General features: G+C 40.7%; 2 protein-coding genes across 2 annotated transcripts; both read right to left on the bottom strand.

Annotated features, from left to right (window-relative positions):
• Positions 1-3,707: 3,707 nt before the first annotated feature.
• LOC147503108 (uncharacterized) lies at positions 3,708-4,112 on the bottom strand. Its single transcript, XM_086604716.1, has one exon. The coding sequence runs from the start codon at positions 4,110-4,112 to the stop codon at positions 3,708-3,710; it is 405 nt and encodes a 134-aa protein (XP_086460842.1).
• Positions 4,113-6,159: 2,047 nt separating this feature from the next.
• LOC147503107 (uncharacterized) lies at positions 6,160-9,561 on the bottom strand. The gene is made up of 3 exons (XM_086604715.1): positions 7,719-9,561; positions 7,472-7,617; positions 6,160-7,371 (listed from the first exon to the last, which is right to left on the bottom strand). Exons 1-3 carry the CDS (start codon positions 9,559-9,561, stop codon positions 6,160-6,162), a joined length of 3,201 nt encoding a protein of 1,066 aa, XP_086460841.1.
• Between the last annotated feature and the right edge of the window lie 1,405 nt (positions 9,562-10,966).

Below are 10,966 nucleotides of genomic sequence, written 5' to 3'. Positions count from 1 at the left end.
ACCCAAATATCGCCGTCCTAACAATCCTCAGCTTCCACCCGTTCACATCCATACTTCCTGCTGCGCGATTTCCTTTTTCCTGATTTGACCACTTTCTTCTCCTACACCTCTCACTACTAGAAGTATCTGATGCGGTAAGGTCCTTTCTTCTTTTTCTTTTTTTTTCATCGGTAAAAGTATATGCATTATGTAAGCACAAAAATATGTACCTAAGTCTATGCAATTGCTTTTAGAGTCGCCACTAACTTTATTAAGGAAAAGTTGAGTAAAACCTATGTGAAGGACTAACCCTCGAAACTAGATGATTATTGGGTTCGGGAGTCAAGGTACAATGTGGGAAGGTGTTAGGGCACCACAATCGCCTGGTAAAAACCAGCCTTACTTCTATTGAGGTGTAACGTGTTAAGATAGGCAAACGAAGAAAGCTTGAAAAATTAATCTACCAAGTTGGATTAAAAACTAATAACTATATGCTATAATAAAACTAAAAAAAAGATAACCTAATATGCAATGCTAAAGGAAATAAAAGGAAAAGGAAAGATGTCACCTGATTTGGAATATTGCCTCATACTTGATTGTAGATTGATTGATTGATTGATGATAAACTTGATCTTGCATTGACAATTGTGATTTTTGGATTGAAACAGGTGATTTGAGGAAAAAAACAACTTTTGGTGAAAAGAAGTTTCTACTCAAGATCGACAAGAAGAAAAAGAAGGCTAAAATGAAGAACTAGAAAAAAAAAAATGAAGAACACTGAAGAAAAGAAGGCTATTAGCTCACGAATAACTAGGTCCAGATTATTAACTCCGAATTCCTAGCTCTAGCTTGCTCTAGATTATTTTTTTATGGGTGAATGAGACCCATATTTATAGCTTTTTGGGATGGATTTCAATATGGTAATGAGTTTGATCCAATGGCTGAGTATTGATGAAGAAAAATCCAATGGCTTGATCTCTTTCTGGTTGCACCTCCTAAATCTGGCCCTTGATTCAAGAGGTGGGATAAGGGGTGCGATCTTGGCCCTTGATCCTTGGATATTTCAGATGGATTAGGGCAAAAAATCAAACCCTACACGTCCTTAATGAGCCCATAATCCAGGGTTTCCAAACTTGGCTCCAAAATGGCATATTCTCTAGAATATTCTTGATTTTAGGGATCAAATCAAATCAAATAATTAAGGAAGGTTCTCTAGGTTTTTGGAGGCTTGAAAATGGTCTAGAAACCCTAATGAAAAGGTCCAACTCGAGCTGGATCCACAGCCCATGAGCATATGTCCAAATCCAACAAAAAGGCCCATCTTGACCATTTTATGAACACTGCAAATTCCCTTTGACCAGGTCAAAATTAGGCAAACTCTTCTTCACAAAAATTGTTAATTAATCCATTAGGAAGGTCCATGAACTCTTAAAAATATCCTTGGGTCGAAATCTTACTCCAAAAATGTTGCACTCAACAAAGTCGCATACTCAAGTAAAGCGGGATAGGGCAAGATTAGGGTTTCCGAAATCCAAAAGTAACCTAGGCAAGCTTGTACTCATTTCGAAGGATTTTTCAAGGGGAATTCAAATATGAAATAATCTCATCCAAAGAAAGAGTGGAAAAAACGAGATTTGGGCTCCAAAGGGTTACAGGGGCATTTTGGTCATTTTCATCTCAAAACTCAGAAAGCAACGAAACTTCAGCCATAGCTAGAACATGATGAGGAGAGTCTAAAGACGCTAAAAGAAGATGAATAGAAAAAAGTTTGATATAAAAAAAGAAGACTCTAGAAAGCAAATCATCTTATATGATCAAATTTAATTCAAGGCAAAATCGTGAATGAATTATGCCTGAGGTGCAAAAATGGGGTGTCTACAGTTGCCCCTCTTTGGCGGAGGTTGCTTGCAACTGAACGGAAAAGCCATGGAGACAAACCATTTTTGTCAAGCTCCAGCCAAAAGATCTCATGTAATTTTTGAAAATTCATTTGAAAAATATTTTTGAAAGAGGGCATTTCCCTGGATATTTGAAATCCTCAATTTTTTTTTCAAGTTGTTTGTGAGGGCTTAAAAATGATTGAATGTTGGTGGATGCATCGAACGGACTTATACCACGCAACATGGTGACTAGATTATCTGTGGAAGCATCGGACGGACTTATACCACAAGACAAAATATCAATGCTAGCGGAAGCATCGGACGGACCGCACTATTGGTAACCACTTGATCATTAATATCATTTCGGTAACTCCATTTGTGCAACATTAAAATTGTTCGCGAGAATAATGTCAGTTTTTACTGACAGCCTCACGGATGGATCAGCCTGAACTCATAGTGACAGTCTTTTCCAATCCGAGTACTTGAACGTAATTGATTGATTGATTGATTGAACTTGAATATCACCATCCCCAGCATCCATCTTTCATCTCCAGCACATCTCTTATCTTCTCCAGCAGTGTTTGACCAAGGTTAGACAATTTATTTCTCTCTACACATTACAATAGAGTGAAATATACAATATATATGCATGAAAACAATACAACTATGTTAGCGTGAACAGTTAGAAAAATTGTGGTGTATGCATGCTATGTTAGTAAAACAAGTACATGGTTTAGTTAGGAATATTGGTTTCAGAATTTTCTACGTGCTCGAAATCCTAGATTTTTCATCATAAGCCATCCAAAGCAAACCAAGTTTTCAAAAAAAACAAAAATTTTTTTTTTTTTTTTTTTTTGAAAACAATGTAAAACAAAACATTTTTTATCCACAGAACAAGAAATACTACAAATGATTGAATAATAAGTGAAGGTGTGGGAATGAGTTACCGACAAGAAGATCCTCACGAGAACGACCTCAGGATAGGAGTACGATTAATCTTAGCACCACAAAAAAAATAAGCACACACCACCCTTTTCCCTATCTGATTGCATGATCTCCACTATATGCTGAAAACCAACCATAAATCCTTTCCAAACACTTAAAATGATCATAAAGTAAGCATAGGACAACTTCTTAGAGACACTTCCGAAAACATTCCTTCTGGCCTTGATAACCTCTGAATGGATCACACTGTATTGGTGTATCCTCCAATGCCAACCCTTTTTTTTTTTTTTACCTTGAACATTTCTCAACTAGGAGACATAGTGGATCTAAAGATCAAGAGCGGACTTTTATGAGACTATAATGTAGGCTTAGGTAGTGGGTCAAGAGAATAAAGATTTTTTTTTTTTTTTTTTTTAGGGTAGAACTTGCCATGAAAAGAAAATGATAAAGTATCCTAAACTTCATATGAACCGCCCTTTGAATTGATTTGTACTGCCCCTTGCATGGATTTTTTTCTGCCCCTTGCATGGATTTTTTTTTTTTTTTTTCCAGCTTCTCTTGGGGGTAACCATTGGGGTAATCATAGCATATTGTAGATTGGGACCATAGTAGATACTTAACGATCAATAATTGATGATGAACATGATTTTCCTAATCATGACAAGTTCTATAAAATGGGATTGGGGTATCTATGGGTAGGCTAAGGGTAAATCTGGTTTCCTAAAGGACATAGGTCGAATCGTGGGGATGAAAGAAGAGGCCAAGGCTCAAAATGGCTTCTAGAGGAAACATACGACATTGGGTGGGCTTGTTAGGCTAATATATCAGGAAAAAAATGGCCTGTCCCATCATTTCTCTAAGATTTCCACTATACTCTTTGTCTAAAAAAAAAACAAGGTTGGGTCACGAAAAGTACCTCTTTAACTGGTCGGCATTGGTAGGATTGGAGAACTCAACACCGTCAAGATCAGTGAGGATCACAACTTTCCCAAGTAGAATCTTCTTAATAATGAAGGGCCCCTCCCAATTAGGTCTGAACTTCCCTCGTGGGTCTGGCAGATGTTTAGGCCTAATTTCTATCAGAACCAAATACCCTTCCTTCAAATCCCTCGGACGAACTTTCTTATTAAATGCTCGGGCGATTCTTTGCTGGTAAGCTCGTGCATGAACTGTAGCTTTAAGTCGCTTTTCTGTGATTAGGTTCAAAGACTCCACTCTGGCTTGGATCCATTCCTCCTCTGAATGGGCACCCTCCTGCAAAACGCGTAGAGTAGGCATTTCTACTTCGGCTGGTAAAACAGCCTCCATTCCATAGACTAGCGCATAGGGAGTAGACCCTGTGGCTGTACGAACTGAAGTTCGATAAGCCCATAGTGCATATGGTAACTTCTCATGCCAGTCTTTGTATGTCTCGACCACCTTCTACAAATCGACAAGTGTCTTGTTTGCCGCTTCAACCGCCCCATTAGTCCGAGGTCCGTAGGGTGAAGACAAATGTCATTTGAATTTTGAACTGGCTGCGAAGATATCATTAAACTCCTTCCCCTTGAAGCATGTACCATTATCAGTGATAACCTCATGTGGTACCCCATACCGGCAAATAATGTTGGTGCGAAAGAACTTCGCCACATTCAATGCCGTAACACTACTTAAAGATATAGCTTCGACCCATTTAGTGAAGTAATCAATGGCAACAAGGACAAAGCCGTGTCCATTGGATGCTGAAGGATTTAACTTGCCAATGACATCGAGCCCCCAAACAGAGAAGGGCCAAGGCGCGGAAAATGGGTTTAACTCGGCAGGCGGTGCGCGCATCAAATTCCCGTGAATCTGACACTTATGACACTTCCTAACGTATTTGCAACAATCTGTCTCCATAGTTGTCCAGTAGTATCCCAGTCTCATGATCTTCTTAGCCAACATGTGCCCACTCATGTGAGGGCCACAAATTCCTTCATGTATTTCAGTCATAACTGTCCGAGCTTCATTCTCATTCAAGCATCTGAGTAAAATCCCATCGTATGCGACCTCTTGTATAGAACATCTCCACATATGATAAACTGGCAAGCTAAAAGCCGAAGTGATCGTCGTTCTCTTTTAGTCAGACCATTAGGGAGTCGTTGATGCTGAAGATACTCACGAATGTCGTGGTACCACGGCTCTCCATCAGAGGACTCAGCCGCTATATCAATAGCAAAGCAATAAGCTGGCTCACTTTGAGATATAATCTCGATTGGCCTAAACGTTTCACCTTCCGGAATCTTGAGCATAGAGGCTAAAGTAGCCAAAGCATCGGCAAAGCTATTGCCTTTCCGCCGAAGGTGAGTGAAAGTAATACGGTCAAACTCGCCAGCCAGTTCTCTCAAGCACTTGTGATAAGGAAGGAGGTTGGCATGCTTAACTTTCCATTCTTCCGTGATCTGGCTGATAATTAGCAAGGAGTCTCCAAAAACATCAATCTCCTTTATCTGGAGCTGTAGTGCAGCTCGAAGTCCAGCAATACAAGCCTCATACTCTGCCATATTATTGGTGCACATCGCGTGGTTCTTCTGTGGTGCTAAGATTAATTGTCTCTGTTTCCTCGATGACTGGCGTCGATCGGTCTTCATAATGTTCGTGAGGAAGAACGGACTCAGCAACTTCATTGTCCATTTCTTCTTCATCGTCGGGGGAAAGAAGGTCATAACCTGCACAAGTCATCCAATCATCTTGCCCTAAGGCAAGTGGGTAAATCATATCTGCGGGAGTTTTAAAACTTTTTTGATTTTTTTGGATTTTTGAAATATATGAATTTTTTTGGATTTTTGAAATATTTGAATTTTTTTGGATTTTTGAAATATTGTTATATACATGGGTTGAAACAGAAAGTCTCACGGGCTTTTTTTTTTGGGGCCATATCGGACTCATCCGAAAGCTCAAAGAGAGGATTATGTTAGTTGGGGACCGGATCGGTCATGCATATTTGAGTTCCCCAATCATCATAATGTCCGTCAAGGAATGGATCCTCATCAGAGTCTAAAGTATCTAGAAACCTTTCTCAAATTTCATATTGCATCTGGGAGTCAGAAAGTGGCGTGTTCTTAACATCCACTGGAGCTGGGTCAATAATAGATTCCATATTCAACAAATCATCCAAATCAAGTATGGTCTGAGGGTCCAACTGGACATGATAAGGAGTGACAGTCTCGTCTCCTGGGTCAGTATCTAACCCGGGGGAACCGGCCAAAGTAAAAGATGGAGTATAGTCCATACCTGACGAGGAGGATGTCGATCCAACCTCATTTATCCAATTAAACTGTCTAGCCTCATGATCCAACCTAAGTTGGCGATATCCTGAATAGGAATTAACATCCGCTCAAATAGTAACCGAGTTTGGATCTGGGTCGTCATCTTCGCCCCAAAATATATTGGAATCAATAATAGCCTCAATCTCTGCCCCTAGATCAGGTAGAGCCAATCTGAGATAATTCACCGTGGCATTAGAATTGATAAACAATTCTGCCAGTCCTTCCACAACCTCCTCAGTATAGCCTAGTCCTTTTCGATCATCTTGACTAGGAATCTGCAGCGGTTCTAAAATGCCGTTTTGGTTTTTTCCTAATCCAAGTCCTGGAAAATAGTTCTGCTCACGGAACAACTGAGTCGTCTTGGGATTTCCATTGCAAAACAGGGTAGGGAGCTTCTCCTTGTCGGGTGCTCTAAACTCCACAATCCCTAATGGTTCTTCAGTGTAGTTACACTTTCCTTCAATCATTGGTATTACCTTATGCTCTTCTGAAGAATCCAGATCATCCGAATCACCAGTGATGCAGATAATCTTCCCTTGCCATAAGAACTTAAGCTTTCTGTGAAGTGTAGAGGGAATTGCACCGGCCTGGTGTAGCCATGGTCTGCCCAAAAGGAAATTGTAATTAGCCTCGATGTCCATAGCCAAGAATGTGACTTTGAACGTGACTGGACCTATTTGGACGTCGGTTGTAAACTCGCCAAGGACTTCTCTTCTTTGATTATCAAACCCATGAACTGCTCTGGCTGTATCCTTAGTGAAAGTGAAGTCTTCTGGCATGATTCCAATGGCTTTCGCAGAATTGACTGGGCAGATATTCAAACCGGATCCATTGTCAATCAGTACAAATGGTACCTTATGGTTGTTGCAATGCACCGTAATAGTCAATGCTTTCGTGTGGGTTATACCATCTGGGGTCAGATCATCATCAGAAAATGTTATGGAGTTTGTCTTCCTGAGGGAAGCGATGGTACGCGCCAAATCGTTCGGCTGGATGGAAGTTGGAACATGAGCTTGGTTCAAGGTTTGAAGAACTGCTTGCCTATGTTGGGGTGACGCCATGAGTAAGCCCCATATGGAAATATTGGACTTGGTTTTCTGCAATTGTTGAATTACTTCATTACCCTCTTGCTTTTCTGGTTCAGTAGCCGTGGGCGGGTCAGGCTGTTGGGCCAAGACCTGATCCTTCTGTAAGTGTGGTGGCTTGTATATCCTTCCTCCTCTTGTCAAACCATGAGTCTCAACACATTCCTCTGCCAAACTAGGTTCTAATTGCTTCAACTGATGTAGTGAGATTGTCGAGTCATCTGTACTTTTCTCGGGCTCAATTAATTTCTTCCCTAGAACCTCCTCGGTATCGTGACTCTTGGCTGGCACGAACTGGACCTTTGGGATTGTGATCGGAGTTTGGATCACCTGCTGCTAAGTTGGATTCTGGCGAATCACGGGTCCTTGAGGTTCTGACCCCACTTGTGATGCCGTAGATTGAGATGTATTCAAAGGATCTACCCATGTTGTAATGGGCCTCTGCATCATAAAGGATTCCAGGTGCTCTCTAGTCAACTTGAACGGCTTTTGAATCTGTGGAGTATGAAGAAATGGTGCTACCACCTCATTTAGTTGGATACCTCTAGGCTTTGTTTGCTCCATGCATTTTCTAACTGCATCTTGAAGATTAACTGGCCTTGTGGTGTTAACATTGGATGTCTGTCTAATCGGAATGATGAATGATGCCGGATCTTTCTTGACAGCTTCCAAATTATTAACTCTCCCATTATGCATTGGTAATGGATTTGTCGATATATTGGGAATGCCGAGGCTGGACGCATCTATCTTACCCTTATCAATTAAGTTTTGGATAAGATGTTTAAGGAGCATGCACCTCTCTGTCGTGTGACCTGGAGCCTGATGGAAGTCACAATGTTTTGAAGCGTCATACCAGAATGGCACCAGATTTGGAGGAGGCCTCGGCTGCATTAACGTAATCAAGCCCTGTTGGACTAAAGCCTTCAATATAACTTGTAATGGGAAGCCCAATTCTGTGAACTGTCTCTGTTGCCTGGGAAAACCCCTGTCTTGCTGTCTTGGAAGGAAACTGATTTGATGGGAAAAAGGATGAGCTGTCACTTCTGATTGAATTTGCGTATGTGGCTGAGGTTGACCTTGTGCAACAACCACATTGGCTTCTTTGTTGTTCACCGTTACAGTGGGAGACTTCTTCTTCTGCGGGTTAGATCCTGTAGACATTGAGCTGATGGGGGAAATATTGCCAGATGATAACCCATCTTCTATTTGTGATCCAGCGGCAACTAAGGCTTGATATGTCGGATGATAACTAGCACTTAGCCTGGTCGCATACTCTTGGTTCAAACTCTTCATAACCATCCTAATTTGCTCCTGTTCCATGGGCCTATCAATGATTTGGGCCGCTTTTGTCCTCCATCTTGTAATGTACTCTGTAAAACTTTCATTCGGACCTTGCTTCAAAGCTTCAAGTTGCCTTCGCCCATTTGGATATCGGTGTTTATGCGAAGTGAGAGCTCTGAAAGCGTTTACCAGTTCAGGCCAAGTCTTGATTTTTTGCATTTCAGTATTCATCCACCAAGTAAGGGCTGCACCCTTAAGACTCCTCTGGAATAGTTGAACCATTAGTTCTGGCCCGATTCCCATCGGTTGTAGATAACTTGCATACATACGAATGTGGGCCTTTGGACAACCGGTTCCCTCATATCGCTCCATTTTTGGAAATTCGAATCCATGTGGTACTCTGATCTGTGGATATGGACACAGATTATCAAGGTCCAGGTGTTCACCTTTCATCTTGGTCATTGCTTCTTTCAATTTCTTGATCTCCTCCATTACGGGGTCAACTGGTGGTTGGATTGGGTTTTGCGCTTGGTATTGTGGGTTCGTGTAGAACAGTGGTTGTGGAGTTTGTGGAAAATAGGTTGGGGTTGGTAACATAAATGGGTTGGACATCATGGTTGTAGCTGGAATTTGGTTTGGGCTTTGAAAAGTTTGATGAGTGGATGGTTGAGGCATGTAGGTTGTGTTATCCTGAGGAAAAAATTGGGACGGAGTATGGGTTGACATAGGAACATGCAATTGGGTTGATCTATGTGTCGCATACGGAGTGGGTAATAAGGTTGGTAGAATGGTAGGGTTAGGACTAACCATGGGAGGTAGTGTGATACCTGGTTGTTGTGGTTGACCCAGACTTGGAGTTATTGCAAACTTTGACATCATCTTGAGAAACATCTTTTCCATCGCCTTCTCCATCAATTCCTCTTGACTGGTAGGGATTGACGATTCACCAGAATTACTTGTATGTGGACTTCGAATTTTCGCTGATAAAATTTGTCCCTCAGCTGGCGGTGATGGTGGAGAACTTCCTTGTGGCACATACATCTGTGATGAAGATATAGATGGCAGCGATAACTCTTGAGAAGAACCGTCTGGTAGATTCTCCATTTGAATCAGCCGAGTTAATGGTTGCACGAGATAACCTTAACCCCGGTCTTCTATTCCAACTAGCTTCTGGATAAGCCTTCTTCTTTCCTATCTTAACCTGAAACACCTCAAAGAAAATGTAAGTCCGACTCTCTAGGGATATCCCCAAAGTGAGTCGCCAAAAACTGTAAGCACAAAAAATGTGTACCTAAGTCTATGCAATTGCTTTTAGAGTAAGCCACTAACTTTATTAAGGAAAAGTTGAGTAAAACCTATGTGAAGGACTAACCCTCAAACTAGATGATTATTGGGTTCGGAGTCAAGGTATGATGTGGGAAGGTGTTAGGCACCCACAATCGCTGGTAAAAAAAATTTTACTTCTATTGAGGTGTAACGTGTTAAGATAGGCAAACGAAGAAAGCTTGAAAAATTAATCTACCAAGTTGGATTAAAACTAATAACTATATGCTATAATAAAACTAAAAAAAAGATAACCTAATATGCAATGCTAAAGGAAATAAAAGGAAAAGGAAAGATGTCACCTGATTTGGAATATTGCCTCATACTTGATTGTAGATTGATTGATTGATTGATGATAAACTTGATCTTGCATTGACAATTGTGATTTTTGGATTGAAACAGGTGATTTGAGGAAAAAAAACAACTTTTGGTGAAAGAAGTTTCTACTCAAGATCGACAAGAAGAAAAAGAAGGCTAAAATGAAGAACTAGAAAGAAAAAATGAAGAACACTGAAGAAAATAAGGCTATTAGCTCTGAATAACTAGGTCCAGATTATTAACTCCGAATTCCTAGCTCTAGCTTGCTCTAGATTATTTTTTTATGGGTGAATGAGACCCATATTTATAGCTTTTTGGGATGGATTTCAATATGGTAATGAGTTTGATCCAATGGCTGAGTATTGATAAAGAAAAATCCAATGGCTTGATCTCTTTCTGGATGCACCTCCTAAATCTGGCCCTTGATTCAAGAGGTGGGATAAGGGGTGCGATCTTGGCCCTTGATCTTTGGATATTTTAGATGGATTAGGGCAAAAAATCAAGCCCTACACGTCCTTAATGAGCCCATAATCCAGGGTTTCCAAACTTGGCTCCAAAATGGCATATTCTCTAGAATATTCTTAATTTTAGGGATCAAATCAAATCAAACAATTAAGGAAGGTTCTATAGGTTTTTGGAGGCTTGAAAATGGGCTAGAAACCCTAATGAAAAGGTCCAACTCGAGCTGGATCCACAGCCCATGAGCATATGTCCAAATCCAACCAAAAAGGCCCATCTTGACCATTTTATGAACACTGCAAATTCCCTTTGACCAGGTCAAAATTAGGCAAACACTTCTTCACAAAAATTGTTAATTAATCCATTAGGAAGGTCCATGAACTCTTAAAAATATCCTTGGGTCGAAATC

This window comes from Coptis chinensis, chromosome 4, assembly GCF_015680905.1.
Source record: "Coptis chinensis isolate HL-2020 chromosome 4, ASM1568090v1, whole genome shotgun sequence".
In the NCBI taxonomy this organism is placed as follows: Eukaryota; Viridiplantae; Streptophyta; class Magnoliopsida; order Ranunculales; family Ranunculaceae; genus Coptis; species Coptis chinensis.
The sequence above is the reverse complement of the archived record's forward strand: the minus strand, read 5'-3'. Positions and strand labels throughout refer to the sequence as shown.